Source organism: Gracilinanus agilis, chromosome 4 (genome assembly GCF_016433145.1).
Source record: "Gracilinanus agilis isolate LMUSP501 chromosome 4, AgileGrace, whole genome shotgun sequence".
NCBI classification, from domain to species: Eukaryota; Metazoa; Chordata; class Mammalia; order Didelphimorphia; family Didelphidae; genus Gracilinanus; species Gracilinanus agilis.
Window position 1 is genome coordinate 277,449,485 of NC_058133.1, and position 22,431 is coordinate 277,471,915.

General features: G+C 37.3%; 1 protein-coding gene across 13 annotated transcripts in view; it reads right to left on the bottom strand.

The window, feature by feature from the left end:
* The window catches only part of MRPL14 (mitochondrial ribosomal protein L14), a 45,592-nt gene that overhangs the window by 12,067 nt on the left and 11,094 nt on the right, over positions 1–22,431 (bottom strand). The window contains exons 1-4 of one of the 13 annotated variants that reach the window (XM_044672855.1): positions 22,178–22,253; positions 12,190–12,263; positions 7,419–7,549; positions 1,013–1,106 (exon numbers count right to left, since the gene is read on the bottom strand). In XM_044672855.1, the coding sequence (XP_044528790.1) occupies positions 1,013–1,106; positions 7,419–7,458 (134 nt within the window). In that variant the 5' untranslated portion in view covers positions 7,459–7,549; positions 12,190–12,263; positions 22,178–22,253. Of the gene's footprint in view, positions 1–1,012; positions 1,107–7,418; positions 7,550–12,189; positions 12,264–18,055; positions 18,107–22,056; positions 22,099–22,177; positions 22,254–22,431 lie in introns of those variants that run through there. The other 12 variants (XM_044672857.1, XM_044672856.1, XM_044672858.1 and 9 more) reach the window with 12 other exon arrangements.

A 22,431-nucleotide genomic window follows, 5' to 3' on the forward strand; every position in this document is an offset into this window, starting at 1 on the left:
GAAGGAAGGAAGGAAGGAAGGAAGGAAGGAAGGAAGGAAGGAAGGAAGGAAGGGAGGGAGGGATAGAGGGAGGGAGGGAGGGAGGGAGGGAAAGATTAACCTAATCCATGTTGTTGGGGGAAGAGAGGAACCCTATTAGATTGTGGTCCTACTGTATCTCTCAAGGAAGTCAAAGACAAAAACAAAGGTTATTTGTATCTGTTTCTGCTGATCAATTAGGAAATTGCTGAAACTGGCAAACAAATGTAATGGAATATTATTGCACAAGAAAAAAATGACAAGTATTTAGAGAAAGAGGAAGATTAGTATGAAGCAATGCAGAGCAAAATAAGTAGGACCAAGAGAACAATATACTCAAAAACAACATGAATTAAAAGAAATTTTCTTTTTCTAAATTTTCTTTTTCACTAAATTTAGTGAATTTGCTAAATTCACTAAATTTCACTAAATTTTCACTAAACTATTTCACTAAAAAGAAATTAAATTGAGTAACTGGGGAAAAAATTACGAAGTACTATTAGAAACTTTCTCCCTTATGGCAGAGATGGGGGAATACTAAGACAGAATATTATATTCAATCAGAGAAGTTTCTATATCAAATGTTTTTGCTTAATTATTTTCTCTGTCACAAGTTAGAGTTTGATCTGCAGAAGGAGTAACAGATGATTGTGATCTGAAGTCAAAAGGTATCAATAAAATATTTTTGCTAGTTTTAAAAAAGATGTTTTACTGACATAATTGATTTTTACATTGCATGGATCCTTGTATCCTTCTCCTAGCCCTTCCATAAAGGGAACTAGAAAAAAATTTAGCAAATGTAATAATTTATGTTGAAAAAAATGATACTACATGCAATATTCCATATAATAAACCTCGCACACTCGCAAAGAAGTAGGGGAGTTGCCTTCTCATACTCTTCTTTGAAGTCAGGCTTATTCTCTGTGAGGAAAAAGAAAGAAGGGAAAAAAAGGAGGGAGAGGGAGAGGAGAGGAGAGGAGAGGAGAAGAAGTACCTGAAATAGCGCTGGCTTTGTGCTCTGCTTACAGAGTTTAGAAGGGGCCCCCAAGATCCTGAAGAAAAAGCCATAGAGATTCTGGGATGAAATCCTGTGGAACAAAACAGATTTGTGAGACAAACTTCTTACTAATAGCTCATATGTACTTTAAACAAGGACTAGGGACATATATTGGAACTTACAGAAAGGATACATAATCAGCACTCCTACTTACATGCATGTTATTCACTTATTTGGTAAAATGTTCAACATCTTAAAAAAGTTATGGCTGAAAGGATGTTTCCCAGGTCTTTCTGAAGAATTCTAGCTACCAACCAGATTCTAGCCCTACAGTTAGAAAGAGAGGAATGCACCTCCATGGTTGTTTGCCATAGGCAAAGCAGCTATCAAAGCTCAAAGGAATCCATCAGGAAACAAGTATTTCTTGATTATTCTCAGAGTTATACCACTTCCAGATAAAAAAAAGTATGGGGTATACACCTAAGTTGAGGCCAATTCCCAATTTCTCCATAGAAAAGAATTTTGTGAATACCTCTGTAATTTAACAGATGTTTATATGCCTTTCTTAGAATTATACTTTACCTGAGCAGAATTATCCAACACTGGTTATCTAAATAATGGCATTCAAACATTATAACTAAACTATTTGCTGTCATGTCACCCTTTTCCCCAAAGGCAAGAGTTAGGAATTTTAAGTAGCTGAGAAGTATATGGCAGAGACTATCTGAAAGAAGCTATATTAGTTTAGTTTTCCTCAACTAACTCTGAAAGCTAATTCCCCCAAAGGGTATTTTCATCCTCAATTTCCCCTGCAATCACCAGTCTAATACTAAGCCTCAAGGAATTTTAAATTGGCAGTTAGAATATCATAAGAAGCCTAGGTTTGTGGTTAAAAAGCTTTACTAAGGAATTAAGGGAAAGACAAATGAATTTATTGGTACATCTTGATTAAGTATGTGACTTACACATAAGTAGGCTAAATAAGCTGAAAGTAACATTCAAGAAGACTATTTTTAAAATTATTATAGCAAATATATTAAATTTAAATAAATAAGTCATAAATAAATATATAAATGCTATAGGTTTTTTAAAAAGCAAACAAAAAGACAAAAACAAAGATCTCACACACACCAAAACATTTATACAATTCTTTATGTAGCAAAAAAAATTGAAACAAATTAACTGCCCAACACTTGAATGGCTAAACTAACTATAGTATATAAATGTAATGGACAATTACAGTGCCATAAGAAACAATATGACAATAACAGAGAGAAACATTAGAAGTTTTATACAAACTGATACACTAAGTGAAATAAGCAGAACCAAGAAAATAATACATACAATGATTACAAAATGTAAATGGAAAGAATAGTAGCAACGAAATAATTGAAACTCAGTGCTGCAAAATTATAATAATCTATGTTGCCCACAAAGAGAAGATATGAGGAGATATTTCCTTGCCTTCAGAAGTATATAATATATTGCATATAGTGTCAAACTTGATTTGTCAAATGGTTTTTACAGAACTTTTCCCCTAGTTCTTCCTTTTCTATTATTCACGATAAGATATGGCTCTCTGGAAGTGGGTGGGGGGAGATAATGGAAATGGAGATGATATAAAAACCAAGAAAATCAATTTAAAAAATGTTTTAAACCTTTACCTTCCATCTTAGAATCAATACTGTGTACTGGTTCCAAGGCAGAAGAGCAGTAAGGGCTAATCAATGAGGGTTAAGTGACTTGTCCAAGGTCATACAGCTAGGAAGTGTCTGAGGCCAGATTTGAACCTAGGACCTCCCATCTCTAGGCCTGGCTCTCAATCCAATGAGTCACTTAGCTATCCCCCAAAAAATTTATTAAAAAAAAAGAAAGAAAAACAGGACAGCACTATGCTTATGTCTGGTCACATGGGCTACCAACAATCTTCAGAACAAAATGAAATACAGGGAGGGCAGAACAAAATGGCCTTTCCAAAGACCATCTTCTGTACCAGCTGGCCTGATGATCCCTGACCTCCAAGAGTCTTGGTCCAGCTGCCTCAGAGCATTCACCCATTATAGGAACCTTGATCACATGCAACAATGGTGGTTCTTCTTCCTTCCTCTTCTAAGTCATTGTTTAGGTTTGAGATGAAAGGAAATCCTTACAAGTGTCCAACAAAGGCACAATCGCAGGCCTGCTTTACCACCAGAAAAATCCCTCTACTGACAGAGAATTCAGGTGACTAGACATCCATGTTTCTACTGCTACAGTATTTACACATAACCTATTTCTTCCCACAAGTTCAAAGCACTATGGATAAGATTTATTAATGTTGGTAGGAAAAAAAATCTGTTTACCTCCACAAGGACACCTACCTGAGCATTCAATAAATATTTACTAAGCATTATATTAACATCCACACACATACACATCCCATTCCTAATCTCACTTACTAGTATACTACTTAGGGAAATAGCTTTTACAGAACCTCTCCTTCCCCCAAAAAAAGGCCTTTAGAGGTCATCTAGTCAACCTCCTTATTTTATGACAAGGAAACTGAGCCATGATTTCAACCAAAGTACTCTGACTCAAAATCCTAAACTTTTACCATTCCAATTATTTCCTCAAAGGGCCTCTGAGAAATACCTTGAAATAGCCCAAGAAAAACCAAGAAATCTTTATTCCAAAAGTAATTAGAATAGGAAAATCAAATGCCACCTAAAATTATCTGAGTTTCTAGAACCCGAACATCTGAAAATAGGCACACTATTGTAAAAGATTGCCATTTCGCTTAGTGTAACTACCAGAACTATCATAGCTGTTTAAAAGTCAAAAAAGAATCTTATTCCAAGTATTAAAGCATTCATGTTACAGAAGTAAAACTAGTTTCCACTCTGACAGCAAACATGTATTTTACTTATCCCAATGTTTGCATTGTCAGCTGAAATGTAGACCAAAGACCAAGGGAGAATGATCCACTTTATTCTAAAACAACTTTCTTCCTTTACATTTTTATTGTCCAAATCCATTTTGAGAATGACTCACAGGTTAGTTCTGTGGCAAGAAAAGGTTGGAGCTTCTTTTAACCAAAAATTATAATAGAAACAAATTATGCATAGACTTCTTTTAAAAAAAAATCTTGAAACATGGTCTGATGCAGACCATGTACAACAATTACCAGAATGTTGAGACAATTTCTCAGTTGACCTGTTTTAAAGCACTCACTCACAAGCCCCTGCAGCAAACCCACATGAAAACCTGGAAGGGTAGAAAGCAACTACTTAATGTCTCCTCAGAGAGATGTAGGGTTAATAAATCACCACCCACATTCCTTTCTGTAGAGCATTGCAACATTCTTCAGCTGTCCAACACTTCAAATGAATACTCAAGATATTTACATTTAGCCTAAAAACTATAAATGAGCCCTTGGGATTCCCAGAAACTGGAATTTGATCAAACCAGCTTGAAGACATGACTGAACCCACTACTTCAGACACTTTCACAAACAAAAAACTGAGCCTCCCATTTCTAGCCACTTGCTAAAATCCCTTCTCCTTACTTGTTCCTCTAACCCTTCCTCTCAGTCTATCTCAAACTTCTTTCAGGAAGCTTTTCCTACTACTCGAGATGCCAGTTTTTTTTTCTGAAAAGAAAGGACAGATGCCTCTACTTCAACATATCCATAAAAGTTATATTTTTAAATATTAAAATACCACTAAAATTTCACCTATTACTAATTCTTGTATCTCTTTCATAACTCAAAAAGTGAATATAAGTTACCTTATCAGGTTTGAGAACTGTCCTTAGATACAACTTCAGGGCAACCTGCAGATTAAGGTCTCGGCATCCAAATCTAACCCAATCCTATTAATTAAATGGCTCCACTTATTTCCTTCTTCAGGAGGTCAGATTTAGAAACTGAACAATCCCATGCCCTCAAAAAAATCAAGTCTCTTTACTCACAATTAATAGCACAATTAACATAGCCATCTCATAACTAAGGACACACCAGGTTCTTAAATGAATCTGTCTATTGGGGAACAACATCAAGTATGGCCCACCAAACTCATAGGAGCAGATTTAGAACTGAAAGAGACCAGATGCCATCTAATCTAACTTCTTTATTCTACAGATGAGGAAACTGAGGCTCAGAGCAGTGAAAAGACTTGCCCAAGGTTACACAGGCAAAGTCAGATTTCATATACTCAAATCCTCTAACTCCATATCCACTAAACCATTTTTCCTTTTAAACAAGAAATCACTACTTCAAGCAACACCTTATAGGACTTTATTCAAGAAATGAATACTGCATTTGACTTTCATTTCACAATGAAGAAGCCCCATTTCCCCAGGGGAAATTCCGTAGTGACTAAATTATCTTTGCATCTAAATCCATGTCTGTGTATTTGTAGACTATAAGCCCTCCTAAGAAAGTACCTGCATCCATGTGCATGAGCAAAGAAAGAAAGAAATAGAGGGAAGAGGGAGATTACAAAATTTTTCAGAATTCAATATTTGAGATACTGGAAAGAAAATGTTCATCTGTTACTACAAAACAATTTGCTCCCCCAGTGCAGTTTCTAAAAATGAGAAAATGAGAAAATTTATACTGTCAGAACAGTATAATTATAACATGCTATGGCCACTTGATACAAACATTGGTGTGTAACAACAAAACACAAGAGCAAGATAGATGTATTTCTGCTTCAATAGCCATTTTCACAGAAGAATGAAGAAGGGCAGCTAGGTAGCTCAAGGATAGAGAGCCAGTTCAGTTGGGAGGACTTGGGTTCAAATCTGGTCCCAGATCTTTCCTAGCTGTGTGACCCTAGGCAAGTCACTTAAACCCCAATTGCCTAGCCCTTATCACACTTTGGTCTTAGAATTGACACTCATATAAATTTTAAAACAGAAGGTAAGGGTTTAAAAAAAGAGAGAGAAGAAAGAGAGGCTTGAGGGCTTTTTGCTTGTATACTTCCTGTAAGTAAAGAAGCCTGTTTTTTTTGATCAAGAGATTCAATGGAAAAAGCAGGAGCCTTCCCAATTAGGTCTCAAAGGACTATGAGTTGAGAAAACAGTAGCAATAGTAGTATCCAATTATTCCTAGAGAGATTAGGAAAAAGTAGATTAATATCCTGCTTGTTCAGGAAAGATTAAGTACAAGTCTAAAGATTTTAGCAACTAAGGTTGGAAACTAGTTGCTGAAAGAGCTATAAAGGAACTGAAAATATTCAAACAAATATTACATATATTTCCACTTTCCCATAAAAATTTCTACAACATATTTTTAAAGTAGGGAGGGGAGGGGACAATGGAAAGAAGGAACAGAAAAAATTTTTCTTATGCCTTAAAAATATTTTAAAAATTTATATCTCAAACAAAGCAATTCTGAGGTTATCATCTCAGACTCATCAGATTGGCTAAAATGACATAAGGGCAAAATGACAAATGTTGAAGGGGATGTGGAAAAATAGGGACATATTATTGGTAAAACCATGAACTGATCCAACCATTTGGAGAATCATTTGGAATTATACCCAGAAAACTATAATATTATGTATATCCCAAGGAGATCTTCGGGGAGAAGTAGGGAACAACCTATATGTTTCAAAATATTTATGGTTACTCTCTTTGTGGCAAAGAACTAGAACCTGGACATCCATCAATCAGGAAATGGATGGATAAATTGTAGTATATAACTGCAATAGAATACTACTACACCATACGGAACTAAGAATAGGCCTTTTTTTTTTTAAACTTGAAAAGAATTACATGAGAAAATGAAGAGTGAAATGAGTAGAACCCAGAAAATACTATATATAGTTATAGATTTAATATTTAAAGAAAAACTTGTGAATGTTTACCTCCAAAGACTGAACTGAAAAATGGAAGCATGAAAGACATAATCTATATATACATAGCTGTTGGCCAGATGATGTCTTTTGATGGCTGAAAAACTTGGAAATAAATTCAATTCATTAAAAAAAACATTTTTTGGGGGCAGCTGGATGGCTCAGTGGATTAAGAACCAGGCCTAGAGATGTGAGGTCCTAGGTTCAAATCTGGCCTCAGACACTTCCCAGCTGTGTGCCCCCATTGCCTAGCCCTTACCACTCTTCTGCCTTAGAATCAATGTATAGTATTGATTTCAAGACAGAAGGTAAGGGTTTAAAAAAAAAATTTTTTTTTTAATTTTACACCTCTGGTCCACATATTCAATACATGGCCTGAGTAGATAATCACATAGCAATATATCAAATAAGGTTTTAATAAGGTGATGATGAAGGGAATAAGACTTATAATATCTACTCCATAGGATTTATAAGGAAAGCCCTTTATAAACTGTAAACTGCTATCTATATGAAAGAAGTGTTAACATGACAGTGGTGGACTCAATTCAAGAGTGAGACTACACTACCTGAGAAACATCTTCTGAACCAAAATCCAACAAGACTCATTACAAAGCTCTTAGTATGTGCCAGAATCCGAGCTAAAATCTTGAGGATACAATGAAAGGCAAAGGCAGTTCCTTCCCTCAAGGAGTTCACACTGTAATGAGAGAGACACAACACACCCAGCAAATGATTATGTACATATATGCACAGAATAAGTTACAGGTAGTCTCAGAGGGAAGGAATTAGCATTGAAGAAAACCAGAACATTCAGAGAACACAAACAAAGATATTTCTTTTACAAACTCTCATTAAAATATACTTTCTGGGGGCAGCTGGGTAGCTCAGTGGATTGAGTCAGGCCTAGAGACGGGAGGTCCTGGGTTCAAATCCGGCCTAAGACACTTCCCAGTTGTGTGACCCTGGGCAAGTCACTTGACCCCCATTGCCTACCCTTACCACTCTTCCACCAAGGAGCCAATACACAGAAGTTAAGGGTTTAAAAACAAACAAACAAAAAAAACCAAAATATACTTTCTGGGGGGAGTTAGGTAGCACCCTGGATAGAGAAGCAGGCCTGGAGCCAGGAGGACCTGAGTTCAAATTTGATCTTCAATACTTTCTAGTCATGTGCCCCTTGTTAAGTCACTTAACATCAATTGCCTAACCCTTATCACTCTTCTGCCTTGGAAGAGATACTTAGCATACATTCTAAGAATGAAAGTAAGGGTTTAAAAAAGAGTATTCTTTTTAGAGACTTCTGGGTCACATGACCAACACAAAAGAAGAATAAATAAACATTTTCTCTGATACCCACAACTTCTCAAATGTCTCCAAAACAAATTCATGCCAAATAAAAAGCAATTTCAACTGTCTCCATGGTTTAGAATACCTGGAAATCCAAAAGGTTTAAAAGAAAAAGAAAGGGAAAAAAAACCAGGAACTGATATCTAAACTGAGTTCCCTCACTTTCCCCACTACCACCATGCTGCCTTCAGGGTGGGGTTATATTAGTCAACCCAAGGACCTAAAACCTAGGCTTGTGGCAAAAACCCTGGACTTAGTGCATAGGATTGAAACGAACTGAACCCCACCCGGCAATCCCCTTTCCTTTTTTCCAGTGCCATGGAAATCACACCTCCAGACTGCAGAAGTCAATACAAGTTATGGCATACAATCAGTGCTTCAGTGGGCAATCAGAGGGCAGAGGAACAAAGAGAGAGGAGCAGGACATGGATCTAGGCTTGAAATAGAACTCAACCCCCTGCATCCCACCTCCTCCCAAAGCCTCAGAGACCTAAATCACAGAAATCAAACTCATAGCACCAGAACAACAGCTCTCTAAACTGAAAGAGCAAGGTGAACTGCTAATTGGACAGAGAGGAAAGATACTGAGACACTTTGAGATCCAACCTCCAGAGAAACCACCTCAGAGAGGAGAGTGTCAGAAAGTGAGCAATAGTAGAAAATAAGAGGGGGGAAAATTAACAAAGCTCAAAGACTTTTAACATAAGCAGATAAATCAACAGGGAAAACATTAACAACAGAAGGAAATGTGGCCTTCAGTTCTAATAACAAGTTCTAGCATCTATGAATAAATTGAAAAACAAAGGGAAATGATCGGTATTTGATAAGACAAAGGATCCATATGGAATGTGATGAGAACATGGAACTACAACATACTGTTACTGAGTGATTCCAAAAAAAGAAGAAAAATTATAAGAGAAGAATTCCTACCTATAGAAGCAAAATAATGGTTAGAGCAAAAAAACTGGAATCTGCAACAGCAAGTCTCACCAAAAAAAACAAAAGAGAACAACAAATTGAGAATGCAAAAAGAAACAAAGGAAAATATGTTTGAGAGAAGCCAAAAAAAAAAAAAAACAATAGAGCTAAAAGAAAGCATGATCACTAATCCAAGCTAAATATACTGCTCTTGACGATAAGATCAGTAGAGGCAACCTAAGGATGATTGGTCTCCCAGAAGAATGACAAAAAACTGAACATCATAATGCAAGGAATGATACAAGAAAACTACCCAGAACTTCAGAACACAGAAAATGAAATAACAACTGAAAGAATTCATGGATCACCTCTGAAAAAACAACTCAAGGCTGTAAACTTCAAGAAACATAATGGCTAAATTCAATAATTCACATGAGAAACTATAAATTCTACAAGGGATCAGAAGAAAGTGCTTCAAATAAAAAGGAACAGAAATTTGAATTACACAAGACTGTCCCCAGCAGAAAATGCAGGAGGGAATAGTATACAGACAGTTCCTACTTTAAGTGAACAATTGTGCAGACTTCTATGTAAAGTTATTTTTATATAATGTGAATTTGCCTACAGATATGGGGAAGGGAGGAAAGGAGACAAGAAGGGGGCCACAAGCCCATGGAGGAAAGGAGCCAGCACACCACCTGAGGGCTGGAGAGAGAAGAAAGAGCAGGAGGAGTATGCTGGGGCAAGGGTCAGACATATGGGGGATCTGACTGGAAAGGAGGGGAAGAACACATCAGAACAGGCACCCGGAAGCCAGACGTGGATACAGACAAGGGAGGATGAGTGACACATGGGCCCAGGGATAAATCTATGATACCCAAGTGTAGATAGACTTGAAGATAGATATGCAGGGAACAGACATGCAAGGCAGAGAAGGGCAAAGACTTCTCTCTTCCAGTGGATGGTGGTGGTTCATTCTTCTGCTTTTACTTAAAGGATATTTTTTAAGGTTTTTCTTTTTCTTTTTGGTGGTGGAGAGGTGGGAGGTCACGGAAAGCCATGCAGTGGCAGGAGCACACAGAAAAAGAAGTCACTGTTTTAGTAAAGTTAACATTAATTTTGGGGGGAGGAAATAACAGATTTCTTTCAGAATTCTTTATGTAAAGTCAAATTTGCGTAATGCAAATTTACATAAAGTAAGAACTGTGGATAATGTGTTCTAACAAGCAGTAGAGTTCAAGATGCATGACCTACCCTGCAAATCTGAGTTTAACCATAAATGAAAAAAGATAGGCATTCAATAACAAAGAAGTATTTGAAACATTCTTAGAAAGAAAATCAGGACCAAAGAGAAAATTTTCTTCTCAAAAACCTCACACAACTGAGATGCAAAAAGGGTGAATGGATTCAGCAGCAACAGAGTAACAGTAGAATCAGTATTAGACTTCTTTCTAAATGTACACAAGTAAACAAAAGTAAAGGTAAAGTCAGGTGGAGATAACAGAGAAGAATCAGGCCTGAGGCATCATGGACTGAACCTAGAGACAACCTGCCTACAGGTGAATCAACATTTTTTTTTTTGGTGGGACTACATTATAAAATAGAAGCAGCATGAGGGATATGAGGCACAAAGGAAGGAGACATAGAGAAATGTGTGATGTAGGCTAGCAATGAGGTGAAGGAGGTTTCTGTAGTTACTCAGGAAGAGAAGAAACTGCAGGGGAAAGGGTTGGAGGAGGGGGAAAGAAAGGTCTTGCTTTAGCAGAGGGAGAAGAATCTACTGATGAATGCTCCTGTGACTGGAGAGACATTCCGTCAAGATGGAGATTTTGTGCTAGGTGTGGTCTGGGCAATTTGATACTTACAAAGCCTACGTGTCCAACCTTGGGAGGGGAGGAGTTGGAACTCCCCAGGGCAATCAGCATCAGGGGAGTGGGAGAGCATGCACATAGGGAAGAGTTTCAGGCAAATGGAGAATCAAGAGAGTTCTATGGGACAGTGTCCTCTCTGACACCTGCAAGAACTGGCATTGTTCTGGGAGTGGAACACACACACAAAAAAGAGAATTCTTCAGGGCAAACTCTATAAGGTAGTGGCAGATATTGCCTAGAAGAGAAAGCCCAGAATGAATAACTTAGGAAGTTTTGATTTTATGAGGAATACAAAGAATGAGAGAGAGACTAGATAATTATTTAGGAGTCATGAACATGGAGGCAGAGGGAGAGAATGGGTAATGAAGAGAATGAAAGAAATTCTTTAGAAAGGGATGCAAAAGAATGACATTTTTAAAACTAATAAAAAGGACTAGTTGAAGGGGAGGAGAGGAAGGAGGAATCTACTTGACTGAGAGGGAAAAAGGGAGGAAAAATTAAATAACCAGATAAAAAAAAAAACAGAAAGAAAAAGTAATAAGCAAAACACCAAAGGGAAAGGGATAGCAAAGGAACATTTATTTGTATTCTATATATTCCAAACAATATTAGACAAGTGGAAGAAAATTTAAGCCTAACTTGCAGAGTTTTAAATGTGAATAAATTAAAAAATCCAACAAAACAAAAAAGGGTGACAGACTAGATAAGAAAACAAAATCGTACAATCAGTTGAACACATTTAAAATTCAGACATACACAAAATAAAATCAAGATGGAAAAAAATTGACTATGTGTCAAGTGAATCCCCAGAAAAGCAAGAATTGTAATCATGCTATCTAACAAAGGAGTTTTATTTAAAATTTTCAAGAGATAAACAAGGAAACTACATTTTTCCTGAAAAGAACCATAGATGACAAACCAATGTCACTATTAAACTTATAAAATCAAAATTAAACTTATAAAATCAAAACCTTAGTATCTAATTGCATGTAGGAAATACTGTTACAAAATGATAAACACTCACAAAGTAATAATAATAACAGTTAACATTTATGTAGCACTTATCATGTGCCAAACACTATGCTGAGCACTTTACAATTATACTTCATTTGAACCTGACAATAATCCTGAGAAGCAGATGCTGTTATTATCTTTATTTATAGATGAGGAAAGTGTAACAAACAGAGGTTAAGTGACTTACAGTGTCTAAGGTCAAATCTGAACTCAGGTCTTCCTTCCTTCAGGTCAGCACTTTATTCACTTAGATTTGTAAGTCTAACAGAAAGAAACAAATTGGGAAATATGGAACTGAACACATTGCTAGAGAAATTACAGTTAAAAGATTTATAGTATCTTCTAAGTGGGACTACAAAAAATATGTACATATTTCACAATGCCCCATGGAACTCCTACAAAAAGTAACCATGTTTTAGGCCACAGAGATATTGTGAATGAACGTAAAAGGGCAGAAATAGTACATATATTCTTTACCAACCATAACAATAAAAATGGCAATAAGTTTTGGAACCATAAACAGAAGTAAAGACCCAAATTGAGACTTAACAATGAAATACTAAATAATGAGTAGGGTTAAAGAACAAATCATAGGAACAATTAATAATCATGTAAAAATGGTAATGACGAAACAACATGCCAAAATTTCAAGGATGCTGAAAAAGTAGTCGTGAGGGGATAAATCACATCCATACAAAATATACACTAACCATATAAAAAAAGAGAAAATTGAATATGAACTGAATATGTACTTGAGGGGGGAAAAAAAGGAAGCCAACAGATAAACCTAAAGGCCAAAGGAGATATGTAAAATTGGAATTTGGGAGATGCCATTTAAAATATATATATATATATATATATATATATTTTTTTTTTTTTTCCCCCTATGGACACGTGGGAACTATCAAACTACATTTCCCGTGGTCCAACAGGTTTCCGGTTCCGGTTCTTTGAACGTGGGGACGCCTGCATCACCACGCATAGGACAGTTTAAATGGGAGGAGAATCCGAAAGGAAGCTCTCTCTCTTAGCTAGCAGGCGCACGATATGAAAGGTAAAGATGGCTGAGGCGGCAGTTTGAATACTTACAGGCGCGGTCTTATATATATTTCACCAGCATGGCCATGGCTTTAATTAAAATACTAATTTCTATATTTATATTAGTCTTCATCATTTTTAATCTTAATAGATATTAAAAATTAGAGAATGGATAAACTGGAAACAAACAAAAAACCACCATCAAAACAATAAATAAAATAAATGCTAGTTCTTTGAAAAGACTAATAAAATGGATACACCTGTAGTTAATCTGATTTAAAAGAAGGCAGAAAATCAAATCAATAAAATAGTAAATGAGCTAGATGAAATCAAAACAAAATCAAATAATCAAAATATACAACACAGTTGTTGCTATTCAGTTGTCTCAGTAATCTGACCCTTTATGACCCCTTTGGGGGGTTTTCTTGCCAAAGATGCTGGAGTGATTTGCCATTTCCTTCTCTAGCTTGTTTTCTAGATGAGGAAACTGAAGCAAGCAGGGTGAAATAACTTGACCAGGGTCACACAGCTATTAAGTGTCTGATGTAAGATTTGAACTCTGAAAGAAGAGTCTTCCTGACAGCTGGCTTCCCACTCTTATCTTACTACACTGCCTAGCATGCAGTTACATACTAACAAAACTGAGAAAACAAAAGAAATAGAGGAACATTTTCAAAAATATAAACTACTCAAGCTATCAATAAACCCAAATAAAGACTCATAATCAGATCTCAGAAAAGGAAATCAATCTAATAGTAAAAGAACTATTGTGAAGATGGGATTAGCTCTACCCTGCTCATTTTTAGATTTAATCACCAAAAGTTTTTACCCTACTAAAGAAAGAAACTCCAGTCCTGAGGGATTCACAGAAAAACTTTATTAAACTTTTTTTTTAAACCTTTAACTTCTGTGTATTGGCTCCTTGATGGAAGAGTGGTAAGGGTGGGCAATGGGGGGTCAAGTGACTTGCCCAGGGTCACACAGCTGGGAAGTGCCTGAGGCCAGATTTGGACCTAGGACCTCCCATCTCTAGGCCTAACTCTCAATCCACTGAACTACCCAGCTGCCGCCTTTATTAAATTTTTAAAGAACAATCAATACCCGTACTTTACATATTTCAGAAAAACAAAGAAAGTACCCTACCAGAATCCTTTTATGAGACAAATATAATCCAAATGCCTAAACTAGAAAAAACTAAAATACTGAAGGAAGGCTATAGAACAATATCCTTAATATATAGTGTCTCAAAAATCATAAACAAAATTCTGTCAGACTACAGTCTGTTCCAAAAAATCATTCTTTTTGATCAAGTGGGATTTATATAAAGGATATAACTCAAGCTAAACATTAGGAAAATAATTAACATAATTAAGGAAAAATGAAACACCTATGGGCAAGGTATCGTATTTTCAGGGTTTTAATCCTTTTAGCTATAACTGTGGTATCACATATTCCAAACCAATGTCAGAACACATAGTTCAACAAAGAATATTCCTTTTGCAAAGTCTTATAAAGTTCTCAGATTTAAGAACTTAAAGGGACTCTTAAAGGTCAAATCAAAATCTATTTAATAAATGCATCCCAAAGACTTGAAGTAACTTAACCAATACAGCAGGTAGTAGAGATTCAAATCTAGGTCCACTTTTTGTAAATAAAAAGTCTATCCACGGCTCCCAAAATCTGGGACCCAAATGAAGTATCTTTCCTTTTCTTGAAGTTAGGAATCAGAAAAGTCTAGTAATCATAGCTATCATGGAATATTCTACAATCCTCTACACCTGGAATACCTTCCTTTCTGATCTCAGACTCAAAGAATCTCTCACTTCCTTAAAGACCCAGCTTGGGCACCCTCTTCTTCACCAATGCTTTCCTGATCTCTCTCCAACTGTAAATGCCCTCCTTCCCTAGCTACCTTAATTTAACTTTGCACTTATTCTTTTTTTTTAACTCTTACTTTCTGTCTTAGAATCAATACTAAACATTGGTTTTAAAACAGAACAGCAAGGGCTAAACAATGGGGGTTATGATTTGTCCATGGTCAGAGTTAGGAAGTGTCTGAGGCCACATCTGAACCCCAGACCTCCCATCTCTAGACCTGGCTTTCCATCCAGTGAGCTACCTGGCTGCCTCCCTCCCCCATATTTATTCTTTATACTTATTTATATACATGTCTCCCCAAACAGAATAAATTTCACTGGAAAGGGTTATTTCATTTTTTACCTTTATGTCCCTAAGTACTCCAGACTTAATAATTATTCAATCAATATTGGATTGATTCTCAATGAGCCAGAAGACCCAATGTGTGACTCTATCATGCTTCTCCATCTGGCTTTTTGGTTTCCTCTTGAAAAAAAAGGAAAGAAAGATCCAACACTTTACAGTGCTTGCCTTTCGTTGTCCTTCTTTGAAATTCAAAAAAAGTGAGTGTTAAAATTATTATAGTGGAGAATGGGAAGGTGGAGGCTGTGAATTTCATTTATTTACACCAGTCTTGTCCCTCAATCCCACATATTTGCCCTCTCCTAAAACCAAGCTGTACTTGTAAATTAGCAAAAAGTCTTATAGTGGCCTTTACAGTACAAACAAAAAAAATTCTTCAAAGATTTCAAATAGAACATGTAAGATGATTTATTCAAACATATTTTCTAAAGCACATATCCCAAAATGTAATGCTACCGTTTAAAATACTGGTAGAAGTGGGCAGCTAGGTGGCTGAGTAGATTGAGAGCCAGCTCTAGAACACAGAATGACCTGGGTTCAAATGTGGCCTCAGATACTTCCTAGCTATGTGACCCTGGGCAAGTCACTTAATTAACCCCTATTGCCTAGCCCTTACCACTCTTCTGCCTCAGAACAAATACACAATATTGATTCTAAGACAGAGAGCATGTTTTTTTAATGGAATAAAATAAAATAAAAATACTGGTGGCCCCTATGGCAAAGATGTGAATAAAGTGATTGATTATAAACGGGATAGCTTCTATCATATTACATATACAGTTCTCCAAATTATATGCACAAAGCCAGTAAGAAGAAAGGGATTTAGTACCTATGAAAGGAACTACTTTTTTTTTCTCTTTTTGATCTACCTTGCTTTGGGATCAGTACCATATTTGTATCATAAAAGGAGCTAGGTAGAATTCCTTCTTTGCTTATTATGTCAAATAGTTTATATAGTATTGAAATTAGTTCTTTGAAGGTTTGATAAAATTCACTTGTGAATCCATCTGGTCCTGTGAATTTTTTCTTAGGGAGTTCTTTGATGGCTTGAAGGAACTACTTTTTAACAGCACTTAAAGAAGTGAGAACATCTTAGAGAAGTGTAGGGATTAAGGGGAGGGGGTAGAAACAATAGAAAAAGAGAAGAGACAGCATTAAAAAACCCTAAATGAGTGGGAATCCTGGGATCTAAAACATGAAGTTAGCTGGAATGAGCAAAGATACTGCCACTCTCATAAACTACACTTGAAAGAATCCCCAAACCTTCCATAAATAGCAAACTCCAAATTAGTATTTCAATATGGAAAACTCCTCTTAGCCAAGAGTAGCAATACAAAATTAGTGGTTCATACCTTTATTTAAAGTAAGATGGTGTGGGGCAACCCAGTGGCTAAATGGATAGGGAGCCAGGTTCAAATTTGACCTCAAGACACTTCTAGCTATGTGACCCTGGGCAAGTCACTTAACCCTAATTGCTAGCTCTTACCCTTTTTTTGCCTTGGAATCAATATTCAATATTGATTCTATGACAGTAGTTAAAGGGTTTTTTTTTTTAATTTTAATAAGATTGTCAGGGGGGGTGGGGAGGAGGTGATGCTGCAGCTTCTAGCCTAGAAATGGTGACTTTATAATGCTTTGCATATAACAAGTATTTAACATTTGTCAAAAACACATAACTGAAAAAGAATGTTGCAAAAGTTCAAGGAACAAGCCTAGTCCCAAAGAAAAGAAATGAGAAGACACCTCCCTCAATTCTTTTTCAGGAAGAAGAAAGGAAGTCTGAGAGAGTGACAGATGCAGAATACTCTACTTATTCAAATTGTTTTCTGTTTTCTCTACTTTTTTTCTCTTCCTCCTTTTTCCATTTTGAAAAAGAATTCATTGTTATATGGGATAGTTCTCTGAAAGAGAGAAGAGAGAATACAGGGAGAAATTTAGGCCATGTAAAAACAAAAGGTATCCAAAAAATTTTGTTTAATGTAGAATTTTACTGTAATCCTATCCCACCACCACTCTGCTCTCTTCTCTTCTCTTGCTCCTAGATCAATACAATGATTCAGGATCACTTAGCCTTAATGTTTTTAAGGTTAATGGGGAGCTAAAAAGTACTGTATTTCCAATCTCTTCAGAGCCCTAGATGAGATTTGAAAAAGTTATTCCCTAATCTGAACCTCATTTCACTAATGAATAATTTACAGTATGTTATTTGGCAGCTTCTTTAATAAGAGACTACCACATTTTACTTAAAAGATTTCTTAGCTCTGAATTGGATTCCTCTTTGGCACACTGGTTGATAATTGTCAAACATGCAAAAACAAACACTGACTCAAGGACAGCTAAACCGAAAAACAAGCTACCAACCTCTCTAAGTAGCTGCCTTTGGCTTCAGCTATGACCTCGACCTAGATGATTCTGAAATCTGTACTTCCAGAACTGATCTGAGTGAGCTCTAAGGCCTCCACCTAACTATCCCATCAGTAAGTACCTCCAACTCAAGTCCAAAATGAAGTTTACATTTCTCCTAATTTGCTCCTCCTCCTCATGCAATGAAAAAAGCATCAAGTTTGCCTCTTTAGAAGACCTAGGATTGAATCCCATTGGGACCTTGCACAAGTTATTGTCTCTCTTATTTTCCTCACTTATAAAATGAGGAGGTTGAATCTAAGACATCTCTGAGGTTCTCTGTAGCTCGGAATCATAGCAATCTTTTCTAATAAGGTATTGTGAAAGGCTGAAAAGAGTCAATTTGAAGTCAGAATCCCTGGATTGAAATTCCAGCTCTACTTCTTACTTACCAATATGATCTTGGGTAGTTATATCCTCTTTCTGAGCTTCAGTCCTCTCATCTAGAAGATATGAGGGAGGGAGCTGAGGTCCTTTCCAGCTCTAAGTATATGATCTAGTAATCCTACTTCCATCATTGTCACCATCATTAATCCAATGAGTCTTGTTCAAAACCTTATCTTGAACTCTTCCCTCTCTTTAACCTTCTATATCCAATAAATCACAAAAGGCCTGTCCAAATCAACCTCTACAACATTTCTCATGTCCCTTCCTCTCTATCCCAACTTCTCCACCCTAGTAAAGACTCATTACCACCTACCTGATCACTGTAATAACCTTATTAAAAGTCTTCCCACCTCCAGTCCATCCTTCACATGAATGCTAGACTTATCTTCCTGGAATTTAGTCATGCTAGTCATCTATTAAAAATATTTGCAGTCCCTCTTTCCTACCTATTTCTTTCTAACTGTTTTGCCTGGAACTTGAGGACCTACAAAATCTGAAATCATCCTATTTTTCCAGCTTTACATCTCATACTACCACATGCATTATGTATTCCTGCTAAACAGGCTCACTCTCCATGCCCCAGTCTCTGTGTTCTCAACTCTGTATCTTTACTGATACTTTCATACTCCTGGAATACAGTCTCTATACATGGATTTTGTATCCGTCCTTTAAAACCCACCTCAAACACAACCTCTTTCATTAAGCTTTTCCTGCCTCTCCCCACCTCACAGCTGCTAAAGACCTTCTACCTGACCTCACAAAGACAGGTACAAAACAAAATGTTAATACCCTTATTATTATTCATATGACAATAACTAGGTAGTCTCCATTCTCCCCAAGATTCTTGCATAGTGCTTGGCTTATATGTACTTACTGAGTTTCTGGAAGAGAAAAATTAACTGGAACAACACTCTCTACTGCCAAATTTCAAAATATTTTCCCCAAGTCCTCAAATGATTCAAAAGTATTTTTGACAACAAATCAGTTTTGATTAGATAGGTAAAACACTACCCTGAGACAGAAAGATAAAAAGCTCTGCTAACTGATCTCTGAAGGACTCTTCCAACCTTAAAGATCCTAACCTCTATAGGGATTGTGACAATATTTTCTGAAACAAAAATTAGAAGACATGGTTTGGCAAAGGATATCACTTTTGTGTAAAGCCTTGTTAAAAGGGGCAGATAGGTAGCACAGTAGATAGAGCATTAGGTCTAGAGTTGGGAAGTCCTGGGTTCAAATGTGACCTCAGATACTTCCCAGTTGTGTGACCCTGGCCAAGTCACTATTTGTCTAGCCCTTATCTTCTTTAGAATCTATATCAATTCTAAGACAGATGGCAAGGGTTTGTTTGTTTGTTTTTAAATATAGAAGCCCAGGTGTAAAGAGAAATTACTCAAAGAAAAATGTTCAGGACCTCTTGGAATCTAAATGATCCCTTCTATCCATGACAACTTCAATGCAGAACTAACAAACATAGGCACCATTCAAATTTCAATGAGCATTCCACAGGAAGATAATAACTTGTCTTCTTTTCAATCATAGAAGTTCCTAATTAGCTCTACCAGCTTTCTAACTTCCTAGAATAACCTCATACCTAGTCTACCCCTCAATACACTTATATGCACTTATTTCTCCTAAAAAGGGTTATCTTTTCCGTCCGACTATAAGCTGCCATGAGACAAAGCTCAGGTATTTTTCTTCTATCTCTAGTATACCTTGCTACATATTCTGTAGTCAGTTAATGATTAATATACATTTATATAGAATGATCTAAAGTTAACAAAAGCTTTTTTCATCCCAACCTGGAAGATAAAAAAAATCAAAAGACTGAAACATTGAAATACCAATCTCTAAAAGAAAGCAAGGGTCAATTGATCAAAAAGAGACATGTGAGGAGACTTACAAAGAACTATGTATTAGGATTTGGAAGGTACCTCAGAGATAATCTAGTCCAACCCTTTCAATTTATGGATGTGAAAATTGAGGCCCAGAGAAGGGGCATGACTTAAATGTCCAAGGTAACACAATAGCAAGCACCAGCTTTGGGATCTGAACCCAATTCCTCTGACTTCTAATCCAACACTTTTTCTATTGTACCACTGTTTCCCTTTTGGCCCTGTGCTATTATTATTATCGATGATAAAGACAATTATGTAACTTTGGGGCTAGCTAACATGTCTGATTCTGACTGAATAAGAATCTAAAAATGTCTTTAACATGCTAGACCCTTGGGCAAAATCCAAGAAAATAAAATTTAAAGGAGAGAAATGTAAATTTTATAAGAGGGTTCAAAAAAATCCCCTTGACAAGTCAGAATATGTTTAACTGGTATAGCTCAGCATTGTCTGTAGCATCAAGGACTGCTTGAAAGAAAAGAACCATTTATTCTCTGATGCCATTTGACCAAGATAGAACTGTTATTTATAATATCTCTAGCCCTTAAACTCAATAAAATGTTTGTAACAATAGCTTATATTCATAAAGCATGACTTATAGTGACAAAGTACTTTACTATCTCACTTGTTCTTCACTTCAAGGCAGAAGTGTATCCATTATTCTCCTTAAAGGAAAAAATAGGTTCAGAGTGGTCAGGACATAAAAGTAGTAAGTGGCAAAAGTGGGACCAGTTTGACCCTAGGGCTCTTTCCTCAACTGTCCAATTCGTTTTAATAAATATTTGATGAATATAGACCCCTTATGGAAATTTGAGCCAAAAGTGTTACTATAGTAATAATAATAGCATTTATATAGTGCTTTTAAGGTGTGAAAAGTTCTTTATCTAGATATTTGAAGCTATTCATATTTTCAAAGGCAAACCAATTACTAATTGTTATGGAAAGTAGTACTTTTACTAGTCCTAAAGCTACTTATTTCCACCAAACTTCAAAAGGAATAGGATAGGATCAGGATGGTTCCATAGTTTTCTGGATCTGGTAAACAAATTAAGGCATATCAGAGGCTTTTTAAAAGTAATGTCCTAGCTATTTTAGTCCCTGGCAGATAGATTTTGTATCTCTAGTGAGATACTGCCCTCCAAGGAATTAATTTGCCCATCCAGGGGAATGAAGTTAAAGCAAAGGACTCACTTTCTATTCCCCAATCATACTGGACAAAGACGTAAATAAACAAGGGACATCTCAAAATCAATTGTGAGGGAGGGAGAGGGGGAGAAGAGGAGGGGAAACCATACTGACTGAAAAGAGGGGTGGCATCCTCAGAGCTGTGTCAGAATGATGCCACAAGAGCAGAAGGATGCCACAAGGGCAGAAGGAAGGGAAGGTCAGGATCCACTGCCATTCTCAATGGCTTAACTAGAGCCAGCCCCACCTATCCACAAACAGGCTGGGAGCAGCACAGACTCATTTCTTGGGAAGGCAGGTGAGTACTCATCTCCAAACAAGAGTAATAGAGGCACAGATCTGGAATAAGAAGGCTGAACATGGGGAAAATGTTGGCTGATGTCCCCCGGTTCAGCCAAATCCCCCATCACCACCACCATCACTACCCACTACCACCAATTTCTCTACAAAGGAAGAGTAGAAAAACAGGAAAGATATATTAAAGAGATACAGGTATGGGGGATGAGGGGGAACTTATCTTACACACTTCCCTACACAGGACTCCTCCTCTTCCATCATTCCTTGCCCTATACATCCAGGATCTCCACACACACACCCAGCTATTTCCCCCTCTTTCCTCTAGTACCTCTTCCCTAGATCGTCCCCCTAAAATTAGGACTCCTTTACTCTTAATCAAGACCCCCCCTGCTCCTTCTCATCTAACCCGGATCCCCTACCCCTGGGCTTTCCATTCTAACCAGGATTTCCTCCCCAACCATTCCCAGCTCCTTCCCCCCAAAACCAGGACCCTTTGTCCCTTGGCCCTATTCTCCCTAACCAGAACCTTGGCATTTCCCCGACGCTAAGTTCCCTTCCTCTTTGCCTCTATCAGATTGGAGGAACGCAAGATTAAAGAAAAACGTTTTTTTAACTCTCCCCGCCATTACCGCTCTCACCACCGCGTTAGAGAAAACTTCGGGTCCTGGTAGGTTAAATGCGGCGCCCGCCCCGCCCAGCCCCCACCCGCTTCAGCACCTCGTCGCCACAGCGCCCCCCCAAAAAAACCACCTTTGTCGGGCGTTTCAGCACTAAGGTCTCCCGGGCCCCGTTCCACGCTTACGTAAAGGCGTGCGTTCGCCGTGTGTGCGTCAGGGGGTGGTGCCCTGGCGGTCAGGAGCGACGCTGCCTCGCCCCCTCCCGCTTCCCTCCCTCCCTTCCCCCGCCGCCCCCCTTCTCCTCACCCAGCTCCGCTCTTTCCCCGCCCCTCCGCCCTCCTCCTCCTGCTCCTACCCAATCCCTCCCTCTTTCCTCCCTCCCTCCTC